A 19,451-nucleotide genomic window follows, 5' to 3' on the forward strand; every position below is an offset into this window, starting at 1 on the left:
AGTCAAGCCACGGTGTGAAAGAGCCAGCTTTGGCCCTAACTGACAGTTTAATGAAAGAGGCCGTAGGAGGTGGGTGTTGACCAGGATAAGTTAATATACAACTCGGATGACTAACTTCTGACTTAACCTGAAGCTGTCTTACCCTTACCTTTTTGTTGTAAAATGAAAATGAGATGTGTATCACGCTGGGACATTGCTAGGCAGCTTGGTTAGAAGACCAGTGTAGTCATTAAGGCACTATGTCATGCCCTTTGTACATAATCTCTCGAGTTAGCGTCAGGAAGGAAAATACCTGTATTTCACCACAGATAATGTCTTGCTTTTGGAGAAGTCAACACTGTGACCAGCAGCATATATAATGTCTCTTATTTTTTGATCAATCACCATAGTCCAGCCAATACTTGTACCATCATTTGAGCCTCATAAAAACTTGTTATAACCAACTTTCAGATAAGGAAACAGATCAAGAGGAACGTGTAAAAAGCATTCTGTCCATGGCAATGAGACCACAGCCATGGAATCTTCATTTCTAAGGAAAATGTTACACTTTTGACATCAATATTGACAATTTGTTTTTCCTTCCAAAGAAATTGTACCAGATACATTCCATCAGTATAACCCTCTCTCATTACGTGGTCATTTGGGAGGTAGATCTATATAAATGGTATGGTTTGTGTTTCTATATATGATGTCAAGGGAAAAAACGGCTTCTAAAAAGGGACTAGCTTAAAACTGAGCAGCTCTGGAGAATGTAGGCCATCAGCTAAGGGTATGGATTAGCTAGACCAGGAATTCTCAGCCTGAATGGGGCTCAAGAAAGGGAAGACTCAAAACTCCTACAGCTGCCTTCAATGGGGGCTGTTGCTTGTCCAGTCTTAGTCTGTCCTTGTCTGACAGGAGGTGCATTAATCAAAGGGTGAAGAGATAAGTGAAGATGATATCGGACCAACCCAGGTGTGTACCCTGCTTCTGACCCAGGTTAGCCTCTCTGCAACTTAGCTTGCTTGTCTGTAAAAAGAAAACAAAGTATTTTAAGAATTGACAAAATGTTTCTAAAGACTCTAAACACATTTGCTACGAATATGTAGTGGCAGCAACTGTTGCTGATGTTACAGCATTTTTGTGTGTTATAGTAGTATTGCAGTGAGGGGTGCAAGGGCCAGAGAGGCGGTCTTCAGCTGCAAGAGGAGGTGTGTGTCTGAGGAGTGAGCACACTGGATAGCTATCCGAGACCCACGAGCCACAGCAAGCCTGGTCTTAAGACAGCTCTCCTGGGGCCTTTGGGCAGTTCTAAAGGATTGCCAGCTCACGGAGAATTTTAAAGCTCCATGAACTTAAACTATTGCTGTAAGCCAGAGGAGGGAGAGACCTCTGTCTAACAACGTGATAGCTGTGAACCTTCTTTTGTCCTTCCCAGAGCCCTTTGTTAGAGCCCGTGCCTGTCCATCTTCCCTGGGCACTTGCCTTCTCTAGGCTGCTCAGAGGGCTTTGTTGCAAATGTTTGTAACTGTGAGGAGGTGCCCCTTGACTTACGTTGGCACAAGCTGGGAGTGCCGAGAACCAGTGCTCTGGTACAGCACCTGGCCAAGGGAAATAGAAGCTGGAGTATGCAAGTAACCCATTTTCTTCAGTCTTGGGTAGAACACCTGATACACACTACCATTTTCTCAGGGATCCTTCCGTGGAGTTAGAACCATCACGCCCATAACCGCCTAAACATGTACTGTCCCGGCTGCTTTCTTACTATCTGGCTTTCGAACCCCTCATAACTAGGTGTGAGCTCAGGCTCACGTACATAAGTGCAGGGCTAGCATGTTCATGAGCCTGAGAGGCCTCTCTACACCCAGCAGTCTGTCTGCTTCATTCTCAGCACCCTAATCCCAGCCCCGTTTGGAACCTTCTGAAATACAGTATGTGGTTAGGTCTAACTGGGGAATCCACCCAGGAAGTAGACATCTTGAGTCTACTTAAAAAGATAAAAACCTGAGGCTGTTGGCACAAACCTTTAATCCCAGCACTGGGGAGGCAGAGGCAGGTGGGTGTCAGAAGTTCAAGGTCAGCCTGATCGCCACAGTTGAGTTCCAGGACATCCACGGCTGAGTAGAGAGAAACCGTCTCAGGAAAGATAAACACTGGGTCACCCGGAAGTAGACCCGGGGAGTCTGGGAGCATTTATCATAAGCGTGAAATAAAGGGGAACTTTCACATCCTGTTCCATATTTACTTCAGCAAAACAACTGAGAGACTAACGCCTGGCTGGCAGGATGCCCAGTCCAGCATCATCTACTTTTTTGTCCTTTACTGCCTGTATGGCTGGTAGGTATCCTATAAACTTACAGCAAGGCTGATCTCTTCCATGTTTACAGGGCTAAAGCAAATCCTGTGGAGAAACTGTGTTTTCCGTTTGTTTTTCCAAGACGGGGTTTCTCTGTGTAGCCTTGGCTGTCCTGGACTCATTTTGTAGACCAGGCTGGTCTAGAACTCATAGAGAACTGCCTGCCTGCCTCTGCCTCCCCAAGTGCCGGGATTCCAGGTGCGCACCACTGCATCTGGCTGAAATTACGTATTTTATACACAGAAATTTCAGGGCCAGAAGATGGCCCAGCAGGTGAAGTGTGTGCTGCGCAAGTATAATGACCTAGGTCCCATCCACAAGGTCCTCCGATCTCTCCGTGTTCACCGTGCCATAGACGAGCCCCTACCCTCAACACATACACAGTCACAAAGAACAACAAAAACCTGCCTGAACCTCAGACTCAGAAAAGTGGGGATGTTTCACAAGTCAGTTGGGAAAATGGGTTGAGTTTGAACACAGGTCTTTTGGATACCAAAGTTTAGGCTGCTGTACTGTCTCTGCTCTCCCATTGAGCCATAAACGGATGGCTTCCCACCCGTGAGGCAAGGCAGCTTTGGCCTTGGGTTGATTTTAGCCAATGGGCATTGGGGAGAGAAGAAGGCAGGAAGTAAATCGATGGAAAGTTGGTGATCACCAGTGGGAAGATGGAGTACCATGGATGCTCCAGAAGAGTGCTGAAAGCATGTGCACCAGAAATAGGGCAGAAGGTACTTGCTGTTTGAAAAGCCCTAGACTGTTGAGGTTGAGGGAGGGCCCTCCAGTTTAGCAAAAATTAACTGATACTTCATCTCAGATCTAGAACATAGTTCCAAGGCTCTGAGGGTGTGTAAGAAATGTGAGCATTCACAGCAGCTGAGGTAAACACAGGGTTTAATGACTACAGTAGGCTGGCTCCCCGCTGGGGCCAGAGTTTTGGGGGTGGGGGGAGGTGTCCCACTGTGGCTGATAACTGCAATTAAAGATGAGGGAGGAGTAGATGAAGGTTGGAGGAGCCACTGGCATCAGTATGTCTTTGTGACACATGACAGGAACAGAGACACAACTGAAGCAGTGCAGCACTTGTGAGAGAACATAAAAGGTGCAGATGCTGATGGGGAGCTGGCTGTGGTACCGAAGGCTGAGAGGAGCAAGCTCAAGTAGGGAGCACCTGGCCTTCCGGTCCAGCAGTGACTGTCTAGTTTTGCCATGCTCGGCTCCCCCATTCTGTAGTCCTTTCTGGATGGCTGCAGACTGCACTAAGAGGTGCTGAGGGAACCTTGTCAGGGTTGGCCAGCGGCCATGGTGTCTGCCAAGTGCTCTGCCTCAGCCACAGACAGGACTGGACCAAACGTTTGCAGACCTCAGATCCAGCAGCTCCTCTTTCACTGGCTTGACTTAGAAGGTCAATGGGAGTAGAGCCAGGCCACCCACTTCCTGGTGAAATGAAAGCGGGACTTTCAGAATCACAAACACGGAGTCATGAAAACAACTTCCGGGAGCACAGGCTCATGCTGACTCTAGAACGGCAGGTGTCCTGAGTCACAGCTCATGTTAAGAATTGCCGCACGGAGAACACCACTCACATAAGCAATTGACAAGCCTGCATGCAGGGTGGGCCACTTGTAAAAAAGAATGGTGACCCACCCCAGACAAAGGCACACAGGCCTTTTCTAGGAAACTAGGAGAATTCTAGCAAGAATTCTAGCAAGAATCTAAAAGCTCATTGGTGGGTGCCGGGAAGTTACAAGGGTCAACGCCTGACTGGCTTGCATCCAGCAGCCCTGTGCCACATTTACAAGATAAGGCTGCCCAGCACAGACGCCCCACCCTGAGATAAGATAGCTTCCCACTCTTTCGGTTATCTCCAGGCTGTGTCTTGAGTGGAGGATTTTATGTCTTGTTCCTGGTGACTTTCTGGTGACTTTCGGGAGGGTCAGGCCTGGTCCTTTCACTTTCAGTTCCAACACTTGCTCAACAGAGTTAAGGGCCTGGAGCCTCAGACTCAGCATGGTGCCGTGTCATAGATGATGGACAGTCTGCGTGCCCCAGCGTTATTCTTGACTTCCCTGTCTTTCACAGCCCATATGTCTGGTTGGTACCCAGTAAACTTCGGTAGGGCTACGCCTGCCATGTTTTAGGTCTAATCACATCAAAGCTGCCTCCGCTCCCCTGTGCCCTGTGGAGGCCTTCACCACGTGGGTAATAGCATGGCTCTAAGTAGCCTTAGGTTTCAGGGTGCCTACCACTTCGCTGCGCTGTAACAGGTCCTTCGAAGCTGCTTGTTAGTCCTCGGGTCTGACTCCTGCTTGCTCTGCATGGGCGTGCTAATTAATCAAAGAAGGTGTGTCTCCCTAACCAGTCTCTTCAAGGCAGAAGCGAAGTCATTGTTCTAAACCTTTCTTCATCTCGTACTCAGAATAGTAAAATCTCTTAGGGTAGTACCTCCCTCTTAAGTAATGACTATGACATCCAGACTGGCCTTTGAGTGATAGGACAGCTTATCCTTGCACGAAAGAGCTGAGGATGATGGGTGGACCCACTCTTTGACCAAGACTGCTAAATATGCATATCTCTTGACTCTGCCCAAATTCTTTTACCCAGAAGAGAATCCTCAAGGTCACTGGACCACTTTAGCTGTCTCTCTTCCTCATGCACACTGCTTTCCATCATTACTCATTTCTTTCATTGCTACTTGGGAGTGGCGGAACACACGCAGAAACTGTGGTTACAGTGAAGATTGTTGCGTGTGCCTAGTTTCCTCTATTAGTGCCCCAAGATTGTATTTCAGGAAAGTAGTCAACAGTGTAGTGACCAGAATATCCACAGAAGCTTAGGAACCTCATCTTCAGAAGGAGAGACCTCTGGACAAAGTGCCCGTTCCAACTTGCCTTACAGACTAAAGGCTGGACCCCCTTGGCCTGGCTGTCACCTCTTCTGCCATGTCCCACCTGTGGGCCTCTTCCTGAGGTCCTGAGAGGCCCTGCATGCGTGGCTCTTGGCTGCATAGGGCCCTCTTTGTAAAAGGACTCTGCCTGCGTGCCCTGCCCACTCTCCGTCCTGCCCACAGTCATGACGGCCCTTCCTCTTCGGTCCCCACAGTGCATCTTGCACACTTACTGCACTTTGACACATGGCCTATTGCAACCGCGTATTTCCAGGCTGGTCTCTACTTCCTCAAGAACTTAGCACTTCAAAACATCGTGCTCACAAAACAAACAGCTCCCAGCATCGCAGACACAATATTGGAATCCTTAGCCCAGTGGGGGCCTTCGACTTCCTGTGATCATCTTGGCTGTTTGTACCATGGTCCTGCCCATTCTGTAGGGAAGTGTCCTTTCCTGGATTAGCATGTCTGTTACGTGGTGGCTGAAGAAGAAGGTGGAGCTTGGAGACGCTATAACAAGTCACCCCTGAGTTTCACTTTTGAGTTCAGTCCAGGATCACGGTGGTCCTCAGGTCTGGGAGAAGAACTGAGACCTGGGGAAGGAAAGAGGTGTCTGTGTTTCCCAGGTGAGCCCCTCCTCAAGCCCTGAATGCCTCCTCTCCCTTGAGGCTGACGGGGGCTGGCAAGGCTGTGTCTCTAGTCCTCACTGGCAATGGTAGTGCCAGTCTTGGGAGGGTCTGCAGTGTTCCATCCAAAAGACACACTCTCTCCATGTCACTGATTCGGCACGGAAAGCCAAAGCCCTAAGCTCAAACATGGGCAGCCTGGGGGTTTCTGGGGATGGAGGGATGAAGACATGGCTCTCACTTCAGGAAGAGATAGGCCTGAATGCATCCATCTAGAGTTTAAATCCTGGGGCTCCTTGTAGGAAGCTTCACAGTCTGGCAGGTGCTGAGGAAGTGTTTAGTGTGTGAGCAGATAAGTGAGTGAATGATCATGCCAGCTGGGCCTTGAACAAACATAATTGTTTCAGTTACCTCATTTTTTCTTTAACAGACTACCAGGACGCTGTCCTCTTCCAGCAGATTTGGAAACTACGTGTTGGTATGTATAACTTAAGGGAGAGTTGTCAGAAATAAGTTTCTTGGTTTATGAAATTGCTGCCTCCTTTTGAGACAGACAGGGTCTCACTGAGACAGGTTGTCCTCAAACTCATGATACTCCTGCCTCAGCCAACCAAGAGCTGGGTTTACAGGCATGAACCTTAGGTCCAAGTTTGCCAACCCTGTCCTGGCATGCAGGTGCAGAGGTGAGTCAGACATGACAAGGCTAAGAGGCTAGCCGTCTGGGAACAGCTTGAGTGAAGACAGAAAAGCAGAAGACAGCAGTCAGCATGGCTGGAGTCTGAGGAGGGAAGAGTAGCGAGAGGAAGCTTGGGTGAGGACATACCAGGGTGTGCAATACCGCAGAGCTCTGACCGGTCAGCGGGAGGCCATGGTAGTATGGACAGGGCAAGAGTCAACCTGAGGAGGCGGACATGACTCGGGACTGTTGGAATAGTCAGTAGTTGTCAGTGCAGGAAAGAGAGAACAGGCAAGAAAGTTCTTTCGTGGAGCCCCAGTTAGTCATAAGCAACTGTTCCTTTCCAAGCAAAACTCTGGATGCTTCTAGTCAAGGTAGAGGAGGTAGTCGGGAGAACAGCGGGAAAGTGAGCGTGCCTTGGCTGAGTTGGAGGGGCCTCTCCCGGGATAGTGAGACCTAACAGTCTGCTGGGATTCACATTTGGCTTAGGTCACTGGCTGGTTTGGGAACCCTGATATGCAAGTTTTAATGGCAAAAAAGATGGTGCATACGAGAAGGCACAGCCGGAAGCTTGGGGCTCTTCCTATGAGTTTAAAGGCAGAGGAGCAGCGTTACTGACGAAGAGCCAGGAAACGCAGCCACACTAGACCGTCTGCGTCTGCGTGTGAGGGCAAGGAAGGAAAGAACGCAGGAGAGGGGCTCTGCAGCCCAGCATCGGACAGGGGAGGAAATGCAGGGCCGAGAGGTGATGCGCTCAGCTTTGTTTTTGCAGTAGAGTGCAGGAGTGTGCCCTGCGGACTGTTGTGCCATCCTGATCGGTCTAATGGATTTTCTTTCTTTTTCATATCCCAAATGGCATCAGAACTATGCTGTAGGTTCCCCTGGGACTAGCTGGAACAGCGGCACAGTCGCAGCAGGAGCTAAGCCGATGCCTGAGGTCCCTACAAACTCTTACAGTGGAACAAGGCTCATCAGCTTGTGGCTTCCTTCATGATTTTCTCACGTGTTTAAGAGAGCACCGAGAGCTGGGCGCGGTGGTGCATGGTTTCAGTTCCAGTGCTCAGGGAGGCAGAGGCAGGTAGATCGCTGCAATTTTGAGGCCAGCCTGGTCTACAAATCGAGTTCAGTCAGGGCCACACAAAGAAACCCTGTCTCAAAAAACCAACACAGAGAGAGAGAGAGAGAGAGAGAGAGAGGTGGACTGAGGAGAGAGAGAAACTGAGTTTCAGTTCAGATTCTGCAAAATAAACGTAAACCTACGCTCTAAGCAATATCTTTAAAAAAATATTTTATTTATACGGTGTTCTGCCTGCAGGCCAGAAGGGGGCACCAGATCTTATTATAGATGGGTGTGAGTCACCATATGGCTGCTGGGAATTGAACTCAGGACCTCTGGAAGAGCAAACAGTGCTCTTAACCTCTGAACCACCTCTCCAGCACACCTTTTTGTTGTTCTATATGGCCTTCTGGCATATTGGCCCCGTCTCACAGATGAGGAAAACGAAGCCTCAAGTTTGGGAGGACTGGTCCTTGGCTCTGAGCACAGGCTCTTCCAGAATGTTTCACTGCCCTTTCCACCCCGAGTTGACGTTTTTGTTGCACACTGAATTTTGCCAAGTATCTCCCTTCACAAACAGCTTTGTGCTGTTTGGTACAACGGCCCTGTGAGGGTGGACACCACCTCCTGCTGCTTCACAGATGATGACACTCAAGCCCAAAGCCACCAGTGACTCGCCCAGGCTCACGCCATTAGTCCCTCCCTTTTCTGAAGCACAGATTGAATTTCTAAAGCACAGACTGCTTTCCACACCTGTCTCAGGTCTTTCTCGGGATGAGCTCTGTGTGCTAAAGCTCGTCCTAAGAGCCAGCCTGCTTGTTGGTCCCTTCTTACTCGCCAGCCTGTCGCCTCTACCGGGTCCTTGGCCTCTCAGTCACAGCAGCATATTTACCCATGAGTTCGCTGTCATCACTAGCGCTGAGTAGACGGTGGGATTTGGTAAAGCACTGAAGCCTCTGAGGGCAGGGCCAGCGTCCGCATGGCAGGCACGAGGAAGCCAAGGGTCTGCGTGAGTGAGCGTTTGGACTCAGGGTCAGCCTTCCAGGGCTCCCTTGTTCCACATACTTCTGTTGCTGAAGGAACTTTACTGATCAGAGGTTTTAAACTCTGCTTACAACTGCCTGGTTGGTTCCTGTTGGAAGGAAAGGAGTTGTGCGTTTGAGCCCTATAAACTAAATGTTCTTGACTCCAGCTGTCCCTTTCTTTCCTGTAGGTAGTCAATATCCATCGTGAAATCATGGACGTCACTGGGCCTTCTGGTTTGCAGCCTGGAGAAAGAGCCTCAAGCTGCCCGCAGGAGGGCATGCCGGGGCCTTCAGACAGCTTAGAACTGGTAAGCTGAACACTGGGTACCAATTCTGTGCTTGTTTAAGGCCATCCAGGGTAGAGATACGGTCTCACTATGTAACCTGGGCTGGCCTGGAACTCATCATGTATCCCAGGCTGTACCCCTTTTAATCCTTCGGTCACCCTAACTATCCAGTTCACAAATCCTGAGACCTGCTCAGAGCTTGCTGTGGTCCTGGGACACACGGAGGACTGAAGTTTTCTCTTGCTGCTTTCGTCTGGTTTTTCCTCATCTTTTGTTCTTTTCAGAGGAGGTGCTAGGGTTGTTTGTTTGTTTGCTTGTTTTTGACCAAGCTTCCCATCGGTATGGGAACATCTTTGTAGTCGGATCAACCTGGTCCACCTGCCACTTCAGAGCGTCTTGAGCTGGGCAGATGGCTTGCGTTCTCCAGGCCGCAGCTTCCTCATTTATAACAGAAACAAACACTCCCAGTGCGCATGGTGCCAGGAAGCATCTGTCCCAGTGTAAGCACATAACGAGATGTCTTGGACTCCAGCTAGGAGCATTTGCTTCCCTAAGGAACCACTTTCCTGGCTCTTCATAAAGAGGGGTTGGGACCGAGTCCTTGCCTCCCTGGCTCACCCTTTAGAGGGACATTACTGTTATTTAAGTACCTAAGTTGCCTCACAGATTTGGGACTAGTTTGGGGCAATGAATCTTCAGAATAGAATTCCTGTGCCCCTGGAGAGGGAGCCTTAGAAAAATCTAAGCTGGGGAAAGATGGAGCTACTGAGCTGTGGCTCAACAAGTGATTGGGGCTTCCTTGGTTGATGAACAAAGGCACCATGCAAGGGAAGTTTCTTCACAGGGCTGAGGTTCTGTGCTCTTGCTATTTCTTGAGCTTCTATATCGTAAGAATGTGAGATGCCACACCCATTGCCTTCTGTTACCCTCTCAGCCTTCCCATCAGACTCTGATCTACCCCCTGGCCAGTGCTCCCCAAAACCCATCCTCCTGCTCTGGAGAGAAGCTTTTTATTCTCTTCCCTCACAGCCTCACATGACTGATTCTCTTCCTTGACTTAGGTCCCCACCTGAGAAGATGTGACTCTGCCCAGTCATACATCTCTAGCCCTGCCTCCCCATTTCCAGTAGGTGCCCTCAGTGCCAGAACCATACACAACCATACAGTGTTGACTCTGTTTCCTCAAGGCACTCAGCAGAGCCCAGCAGGAGCGGGACTGGTTGAGTTGTGTGATGGACTGTGTTTGCAATAGTGCTGGGCATTTGGTAGGCCTTGGCTGATGTGTTCAGAAGAGTGGCCAGCTGAAGGAAAGGCCTGCTTCTGCTCTGTGGTCCCTGTGTATTCCTGAGGCAGGCTTGTCCAGGCTGCAGAGTCTGGGAGAGGGCTGGGAGGCAAGCACTAGAGTGTGAAGTTTGCTCACGTGTTTTCACTCACTGATAGCATATAAACAGACAGCTACAGAACTCTTGCTCTGGAAAATGGGAGAACAATTACAGTGGCAGAAGAGAGGCTTCACCAAACCTTACATTTAAAAGAGTGGGATGGTCAGGGTAGAGGATGTAGCAGCTGAGAAGGGGTCACTAGGACAGGAGGCACAGACAGAGCTGGCTTTGCTTTCTTAGGCCCTTTGGAGGCTGCAGGAGCTTGGGGTAGGCTCTGAACAGCAAGAGGGCCAAGGTGTGAGAAGTGGCAAGGAGGCAGACTGGAAGACCAGTAGGGCTCAGGGAGAACAGAGCAGGGTGCTAGCCAGCCCCCTCCCCGGGAAGCAGAGGGCCTGAGAAGGCAGGAGGTAAGTCAGGGAGAGCAGCCCCAGCTGAAGTTAGAGAGTGGCCCTCCTGAATGCTGGCGTGCTTCTTCCTAGGTGCAGGGGTGCTTGCAGCAATTCGCGGTGACAAGGACACAGCTGCAGCAGATCCAAGCCAGCCTTCTGTGCTCCATGGAGCAGGCACTGAAGGGGCAGGACGGCCCTGCCCCTTCTGTCCGGATGCTGCCCACATACGTGGGGTCCACGCCGCATGGCACTGGTGGGTGGCAGGCTACGAGTGGCAGCCGGGCACGGAGAACGTGCTGGGACCTGTGGGAAGGGGAGCGTCCTTGCCTCAGCCACCCTCTCTAGGCCCCTCCACCTGGACGCCGTAGACTTGGGAGCCTTCCTGGCAGGCAGGCGGCTTTGGTGTTGCCAACTGCATGTCTTCCTATGACCTGTTTGCTCCATAGAGCAGGGGGATTTCCTGGTGCTGGAGCTGGGGGCCACAGGAGCCTCACTACGTGTGCTGTGGGTGACACTGACAGGCACCCAAGAGTATCATGTGGAGCCCAGGAGCCAGGAGTTCGAGATTCCGCAGGAGGTGATGCTGGGTCCCGGCCAGCAGGTGAGCAGTTGGTGTCCTTGGGGCCCTGAGACTCGGCTCAGTGCTCAGAGCTAAGCTCCGCTCACTCTCCTCCCCATAGCTCTTTGACTTCGCTGCCCGCTGCCTGTCTGAATTCCTAGATGCTCACCCTGTGAAGAATCAGGATCTGAAGCTTGGGTTCAATTTCTCTTTTCCTTGTCACCAGACAGGCTTGGACAAGGTGAGGTGGGGCCATACAGGGCCAGCTCGGGCAAAGAGGGCAACACTAACCCTGATTCTCTACCCCCAGAGCACCCTCATTTCCTGGACAAAAGGTTTTAGGTGCAGTGATGTGGAAGGCCAGGACGTGGTCCAGCTGCTGAGAGATGCCATTCAGAGGCAGGGGGTAAGTGAAGGTCAGGGGATGGAGAGCTGCCCCTGCCGGCCTGGGCTTAGCCTTTGTAGGTCTGCCTGTGTTTCCGGAAGGTCCTGCTTCCTTTCCTCTGCACAGCCTTTCTCCAGCCTGACCCCCAGGTTAATGTTGCCTCCATGGCAAGCTAAGGACTACTCAAATAAAATGATCATGCCCTGGGGGAGGCGTTTGGGAGAAGAGCAGGGCATGAAAAAGCCTATGGCCCAGCCCTCAAGATCCTCAAATTCTAGAAGGGAAAGCATTCTAGGATTGCCCCACGTTCAGATGACTCTAGCAGCAGCAGGGGGTGCTGGGGAGAACATGGTGTCCTATGAGGTGAGGTCTGGGAAGAGGTGCCCATGTCAGAATCTCAATGCACTAGGAGGACAGGTCCTTTTGGCCTTCTAACCAGTCATGAAGGTAATGGTTAGAAGGTGTAGTTTGGGGTGCCAGGTCAGGATGTAGGTGAGGCAGGCACAGCCCAGTTTTCAAGGAGGCACTCAGCCGTGGGTTATATTCCTGGCCCCATGTGTAGGAACCTCTGTGACCCTGAGAGCCAGAGCTGGGGGAGGGGCTGGAAGGAGAACCTAGAGCCTAGGGCCTGGGTGTGTGGGGCCAGCAGACAGTTCATGGACTCTGGGTTTCTCCTCCTGGCCACAGCCCTCTGGCTCCCCGGGCTGGCCCTGACTCCCTGTTTTCTCCATCTCTCAGACCTACAGTATTGACGTGCTGGCCATAGTGAATGACACAGTGGGCACCATGATGGGCTGCGAGCTGGGTGCTGGGCCCTGTGAAGTCGGGCTTATTGTGGGTGAGCCAGGGGCGGTTTGCTCTGCAGGGTGGTAGCTGCCTGGGGGCAGGCTCTGACGGGGTCCCTCCTGCCAGACACTGGTACCAATGCCTGCTACATGGAGGAGGCGCGGCACGTGGCCGCCCTGGATGAGGACCGCGGCCGCACCTGTGTGAGCGTCGAGTGGGGCTCCTTCTGTGACGAACAAGCCCTCGGGCCAGCACTGACCACCTTCGACCGTGCCCTGGACCACGAGTCCCTGACTCCTGGTGCTCAGAGGTGGCATCCTCGTGCTTCCCCTGACTCTGGTCTCTGCCCTGTCGTGTCCCTGCTCTTACCGGCTCTTCTCTTGGGCCCTAACCTCCTTCCGTCCCTCCGAGGATCTGCTTGCTGCTGGTGGTCCCAGATCAGGCTTAGAAAGAAAGGCCTTAAAGCACTAGGATCCAAAGTTTTTAATCCTTGATCCTTCAAGTCAGCCCTGGCAGGTTGGGCATTGGGAACAGCTGGTTAAGATGTCTCCTACCTTCCTGGGTCCTGATTTCTCTCTAGGAGGCCCCCAATTGTAACCCAAAGGGTTAGAAAGGATCAACCCGCTTGTCCCCTGGGAGGCCACTTGCTTCTGTAGGCCCCAGTCTGGGACCATGAAGAAAGTGAGTCCTCTTTGAGAGGCCAGGTATAGTAGCGCAAGGTCCTTTTATGTTTGTTTTGAGACAGGGTTTCTCTGTGTAGCCCTGGCTGTAGACCAGGCTGGCCTCGAACTCACAGCGATCTGCCTGCCTCTGCTGGAATTAAAGGCGTGTGCCCTCCCCCACCCCCCAGAGGCAGTGATTCCTCTTTAAGGGCTCAGCGGGCAGGGGCTTAGGAAGGGCTGTGTCCAGTCACTCTTCCGCTGCAGGTTTGAGAAGATGATTGGGGGCCTGTACTTGGGTGAGCTGGTACGGCTGGTACTGGTCTACTTGGCCCAGCATGGGCTCCTCTTTGGTGGCTGCACCTCTCCTGCGTTGCTGAGTCAAGGCAGCATCCTCCTGGAGCATGTGGCTGAGCTGGAGGAGTAAGTCAGGGAGATGTGCAGCATAGACGGGGCAGGTGGAGTCTGCTTGGAAGACCCTGGGGTGCTCTTTCCCCAAGGCAGCTGTGGGCCTTTGAGGATGGGGAGCCCTAGGTTGCCCAAGCCCCAAACCAGCACCCCACGTGCCTTCCCCTCCTCCCTGCAGCCCCACCACTGGGACAGCCCGTGCCCACACAATCCTGCAGGACCTGGGTCTGAGCCCACAGGCCTCAGATGCTCAGCTCGTGCGGCGCGTGTGCGCGGCCGTGTGCGCTCGGGCTGCCCAGCTCTGTGCTGCTGCCCTGGCCGCTGTCCTCTCCCGCCTCCAGCACGGCAGGGAGCAGCAGGCACTGCGAGTGGCTGTGGCCACCGGAGGGCGAGTGCTCGAACGGCAGCCCAGGTATTGTCAAACAGGACCCTAGGTGAGCAGGCAGCAAGAACTGTGTCTTTTAGGCTAGACACCCGGTGGGCATTCTGGTATCATGGGTGCAAGCTGGTGGTTGTGAATGGCAGAGTGAGGGTTGGCCCAGGCTGTGGGAGGCCAGGAGGCATGAAAGGAGAGAAAAATGTTTCTTTTGTGTGTGTGCGCCAGGGAGAGGGGCACTGAGGGCAGCAGATGTATGGTTGGTACCAAGGAGCAAGTTTAGGACTGAATTTATGTCAATAAACTCTGGGCTCCAGCAGGCCACGGAGTTCAGATGCCAGCTGAGTGCACCTGCTGTGTTTGTGTAGGTTCCAGCGCACCCTAAAGGAGACAGTAGCGTTCTTGGCCCCAGAATGTGATGTCTCCTTCATCCCTTCTGTGGATGGTGGTGGCCGGGGCGTGGCAATGGTGACAGCTGTGGCTGCCCGACTGGCTGCCCACAGGCACATCCTGGAGGAGACGCTGGCACCATTTCGGCTGACCTTGGAGCAGCTGGCTGTGGTGCAGGCACAAATGCGGGAAGCCATGGTCAGGGGCCTTCGGGGAGAGGCCTCCTCCCTCCGAATGTTGCCCACTTACGTACGATCCACACCCGATGGCACCGGTGAGCACCTGGCTTGAGTGTGGGCCACATTGTGAACCAGGGCTGGAGCCACCGTTTCCCCCCTTGTACAGAGCGATCGGTGTCTCTGTCCCATAGAGCGAGGTGACTTCCTGGCCTTGGACCTCGGGGGCACCAACTTCCGTGTCCTGTTGGTACGTGTGGCGGAAGGCAGTGTGCAGATCACCAACCAGGTCTACTCTATCCCCGAGTGTGTGGCCCAGGGCTCTGGACAGCAGGTACTCACAGTCGGGCCCTGATGTCGGGGGGTGGGCTGGGGGAGTCCGCCCCTGACACGGCCTGTTCTGCAGCTCTTTGATCATATCGTGGACTGCATCGTGGACTTCCAGCAGAGGCAGGGCTTGAGCGGACAGAGCCTGCCTCTGGGTTTCACCTTCTCTTTTCCATGCAAGCAGCTTGGCCTGGATCAGGTAAAGGAATTAAGCCCAAGAAGTGATTCCCATGGGGGCTCCGGTCCACGTATCCTTAAAGAGTGGGCAGGAGGTCAAGGGAAAGTCTGCATAAGGAGGAGAACAGCATTGTTGAGCTGCCTGTATGCAATCCTGGCTTTCCCCCAAAGATGGTGTGCCCATGGTTAGGGCAGGAGGCATCTGAGAACAGCACTGGCTGAAGCTGTGCGGACCGGAAGATGCATTGCCTAGTCCAGCCATGGCGTTCCGCCACGCCTCTGACGGTCCACCTTTCGGGAGCAGCATTTGTTCTTTTCTCCGGAAGAGGCTTAGGTCACACACTTCTTTGCTTGTCTCCTTCTTAGCTTGACACGGTGCTGTGTGCCTAATCTCGGTGGCAGACTGAGAATCATAGTATCATAGTTCAAACCTACTCGAGACACACCCTGTCCTTCAACATGCATCGCAGACGTGTCAGTGCCTGCCTCTGAAATCTGGCACAGGAGCAGCTAGTCTTGGGCCTCTTATCCAGGCTTCCAGGAAACTCAACACCTCTGGTTTCTGTTTGGAAGCTGAGGAGCCTGCTGCCCTTGAAGGCCTCTGCTATATCCTTAGCTCTTATGGCCACCATGATATGTATCTACCCATCAGCCTGAGTTGTTTTCACACGTGCTCCTGTTCTGACTTCTATGGCCCACAGTGTTTCCTCTGTTGCCGTTTGCACCGTGGTCTGGCTGGAGCGGCTGCCTGTCGTCTCTCCTCTAGAGTGCTTGGCTCTAGGCTGAGCTCACTTCAGTCAGCTCTTCTCCACAAGATGTGAGAAGTGTGTCTCAGTGTACAAACCTGGGCATGAAAAAAATGGGGCCTAATTGACTTTTGTTTTTGGTAGCTGAATATAACTAGTGCGCTGAGCCCGTCTTCTCGCTTGGGGATAGAGTTCAGTAGTTGCCTGCTTGTATGTGGGAGGCCCTGAACAGTGCCAATCTCCTTTCCCAGCTGTGATTAACTTCCTTTCCCTGAGGAATACGCAGAGAGAAAGCACAGCCCTTTCCCACATGCAGGTCTGCCCCTCCTTCTCAAGTTCAGTTGCTCACAATTAAGGTGCCTCTGTCTCACCCAGCCCCTCCTGCTCAGGTGTCGGGCATCTCCACTCGCCTTTCACCTTCCTAGAACATGGCACACTGAATCGGTTGTGCCTGACTGAGAATCTCTTTCTTCGAAGTGACTCTTGGACTTTTTCTTTGAAAGGGTAGAACTTGCTGACATTTGAGCTTCAAGTTTCTTCCTCCTCTCTCCTGCATGCAGCAATCATTCTACCAGCTATGTTCACCCCTAGCCCAATTACAAAGGGCCATTCCTTCTGGGCAAACATCTTAAAACAGCCAACCCTCAGACCACCTGAGCATTCTGGGACTAATAATGGAAGACAGAGGTCAAGTCGTTATTAATAGTTTTCTTCACACTGAAAGCTTCCTAGGGAGTTGAGGGTGTGGGTAGAGAGCAAGCCCTCGACCACAGGGCAGAGTGGGCAAGGGCTCGCGCCTGGGAAGGGCAGGGGCAGGGTACCTCCGGTGGCGTGCGGGATTTGGGAGGCAAAATGACATGTGGCTGCCTGATTCCATCCCAGGGTATCCTTCTGAACTGGACTAAGGGCTTCAAGGCGTCAGGCTGTGAGGGCCAGGATGTGGTGCATCTATTACGGGAAGCCATTAGGCGCAGACAGGTAGGACCCTACCTCCAGTGGTGCTTCTGGGGCTGTGATAGACCTGGAGGGGAGCAAAAAGGGCCCTCTACAATAGAGGCCTCTGAGTCCAGTGCTGGTTGCCATGACAACTATGTTGCCCAGCAACTAGCAGCATCCTTTTGTATGCAGGCTATGGAGTTGAATGTGGTTGCCATTGTCAATGACACAGTGGGGACCATGATGTCCTGTGGCTATGATGATCCCCGTTGTGAGATGGGCCTCATTGTTGGTAAGGAAAGGTCTTGCCCCTTGTGCTCCTAGTGCCTGACAACTTATTGCCTTCTGCTGATTCCTTAGGTTGGGCATTTCTCTGACCTTGGGAATATGGGATTATTTCTGTATGAGCCAACAGAGTTCTGGGCCATTGCACGGAGCTAGGAGTCTGGAAAGAGGACATTTACTTCAATTCAGCTATTGATTTAGTCACTGAATCTTCCTGAGCCTCAGTTTACCCATTTGGTAAATGAATCTCTACTAGGCTAGCTGTGCTGCTCCACCTGTATAACCTCGGGCAGCTCGAGTCCATTTCTTCACCTTAAGGTATAGATATGGCAATACCTATATCAAAAGTTAAGAGTGAAATGAGAAGGGGCCAGGCACAGAGCAGTGCTTGGTCATGGTGCATACTCGGTGTTTGAGACTGGGCAGGGGTGGCAGGTCAGCGACGTGTGGCTCTTCAGCTGCCGGGGTCACTGGCAAGCTCCACCCTGGGGCTGCCTGGCATCTGCAGAAAGGGGCCGGAAGACACAGAAAGCAAAAGGAACTCTGTCCTCTCAGAGCCAAGCATCCGGAGGGGATTAGGCCCAGAACAGCACTTTCAAGTGACTCAGCCCCCCCCCCCCCACACACACACGGGCTAGCTACGATCAGAGAGGAAGCAGTCCTGCGCCAGTGGGGAAGCAGCTGTAAGGGAGGCCTCACGGTGGCCTCTCATGGACAGCAGACTTCTGAACACAGGCTCTGATGCGGGGAGGTGCTCAGGAGACGTGAAACCTATTAGAGAAATCCCAGGTGGGGCTATCAGGAGGCTCACTACTCGGAGCCGGAAGCTTGTGGAGAAGGGGGGAGTGCTTTCTCTCGCTCTTTCACACCTTTTACTTTTGCGAGTAGCTTTTCTGAGTCTTGTAGGCAAAAGAGGCTCCTGTGGCCCAGTGCTCCCACAGCACCCTGCTCTTTGTGTCTGTTAGGATCCATGGACGCTCTATCGGGGAAAGCCATTCGCTGCCTAACTTTTGGCCAGAAGGTGGGGGTGCTCTGTGCCCAGCTCCTGGCCCATGCTAGTTAATTTGATTAAAAGCATACTCAGCCATCAGGAAACTTGAGGGTCCTGCCAGCATGAGAGTGGAGCCAACCCTACCTCCCCAGGGAGGACATGGCTGATGGCTGCCCAGGGAGGACATGGCTGATGGCAGCATAGGAGCCCTTTTGGATAGCTCGGAGATGCATTAACATCGGTACTGTCAGGCAGAACAGAGGGGGTCCTGAGGCCTTGGTACTAACAAGGACTACACCAGAATGTCAGAAAGGGACCGGGCCCAGGTTCTGAATGTGGGAGGACAAGGGAAGGAGACAGAATGCTGTTGTTTGGGTGGGAGTGACCCGCACGGGCTTTGTTGCGTCAGTAAGCAGCTCGCACCCCTCGGCCCTGGCCGGACTACAGGAACCGGCACCAACGCCTGCTATATGGAGGAGCTCCAGAATGTGGCCAGCGTGGCCGGGCACTCGGGCCTCATGTGCATCAACATGGAGTGGGGCGCCTTTGGGGACCACGGCTCACTGGGTACGCTCAGCACCTGCTTTGATGCTCGTGTGGACCAGGCATCCATCAATCCAGGCAAACAGAGGCACGGCTTCGGCCCAGGCCGTGTGGTGGGCGGCAGGCTGCCCCGGGGAGCACGGCAGAGGGGGCCCTCTGCTTCGTGGGTGAGCGTGCGCCTCCACACAGGTTTGAGAAGATGATCAGTGGCATGTACCTAGGGGAAATCGTTCGCCACATCCTCCTGCACCTGACCAGCCTCGGCGTTCTCTTCCGGGGCCGGAAGAGTCGCTGCCTCCAGACCAGGGGCATCTTCAAGACCAAGTTCCTCTCTGAGATTGAAAGGTGCTGGCACTGCCAGGCCATCTGTTGTTCTGGGGAAGGCCCGGTGGGGCCTGTAGTAGAGGGAAGCCCTCTGGAGGACGGAGTGGGAGGAACCTTGGGGGTCGGGGGGGGGGGGGCTAATTTTTGTTTCTGTCCCTCCCTGGCCCCAGCGACAGCCTGGCCCTGCGTCAGGTCCGAGCCATCCTAGAGGACCTGGGGCTGACTCTGACCTCCGATGACGCGCTGATGGTCCTCGAGGTGTGCCAGGTTGTCTCTCGGAGGGCCGCCCAGCTCTGCGGGGCGGGCGTGGCTGCTGTGGTGGAAAAGATTCGGGAGAATCGTGGCCTGCAGGAGCTGACAGTGTCTGTGGGAGTGGATGGGACGCTCTACAAGCTACACCCCCAGTGAGTCTGGGTAGCGGGGTCAGGGTGGGAGGCGTGGTCAGGTGGGCTGGGCTAGCCTGGGCTCACCTCGGCCCCTTCCCCTCACAGCTTCTCGAGGCTGGTGTCAGCTACAGTTGAGAAGCTAGCCCCTCACTGTACCGTCACCTTTCTGCAATCCGAGGATGGGTCCGGCAAAGGTGCGGCTCTGGTCACCGCTGTTGCCTGTCGCCTGACCCCGATGGCCGTGTCTGAAGGAATCTCCAAGAGTGGTGGGCTCTCCCTGGCCTGAGGCCTCAGGCAGGCCCAGCCACCCACAGCTCCCAAAGAAACCCGTGTGTG

At 53.2% G+C, this 19,451-nt stretch overlaps 1 protein-coding gene across 7 annotated transcripts; it reads left to right on the plus strand.

Annotated features, from left to right (window-relative positions):
- Nucleotides 1-5,780: 5,780 nt before the first annotated feature.
- Nucleotides 5,781-19,409, plus strand: Hk3 (hexokinase 3). 7 transcript variants are annotated; one of them, XM_055595779.1, is made up of 20 exons: nucleotides 5,781-5,845; nucleotides 6,276-6,323; nucleotides 8,792-8,911; nucleotides 10,752-10,914; nucleotides 11,108-11,262; nucleotides 11,342-11,461; nucleotides 11,531-11,626; nucleotides 12,344-12,443; nucleotides 12,518-12,701; nucleotides 13,318-13,473; nucleotides 13,637-13,870; nucleotides 14,203-14,498; nucleotides 14,595-14,734; nucleotides 14,807-14,926; nucleotides 16,533-16,628; nucleotides 16,779-16,878; nucleotides 18,310-18,493; nucleotides 18,595-18,750; nucleotides 18,900-19,133; nucleotides 19,221-19,409. In XM_055595779.1, exons 3-20 carry the CDS (start codon nucleotides 8,816-8,818, stop codon nucleotides 19,399-19,401), a joined length of 2,811 nt encoding a protein of 936 aa, XP_055451754.1. In that variant the 5' UTR covers nucleotides 5,781-5,845; nucleotides 6,276-6,323; nucleotides 8,792-8,815; the 3' UTR covers nucleotides 19,402-19,409. The 7 variants fall into 7 exon arrangements, with proteins under 7 accessions (XP_055451754.1, XP_055451751.1, XP_055451755.1 ...); XM_055595776.1 differs by having other exon boundaries at nucleotides 11,342-11,626; XM_055595780.1 differs by having other exon boundaries at nucleotides 11,183-11,262; nucleotides 11,342-11,626.
- Nucleotides 19,410-19,451: the final 42 nt, after the last annotated feature.

Source organism: Psammomys obesus, unplaced genomic scaffold (genome assembly GCF_907164565.1).
Source record: "Psammomys obesus unplaced genomic scaffold, mPsaObe1.curated_primary_1811, whole genome shotgun sequence".
Lineage (NCBI taxonomy): Eukaryota > Metazoa > Chordata > Mammalia > Rodentia > Muridae > Psammomys > Psammomys obesus.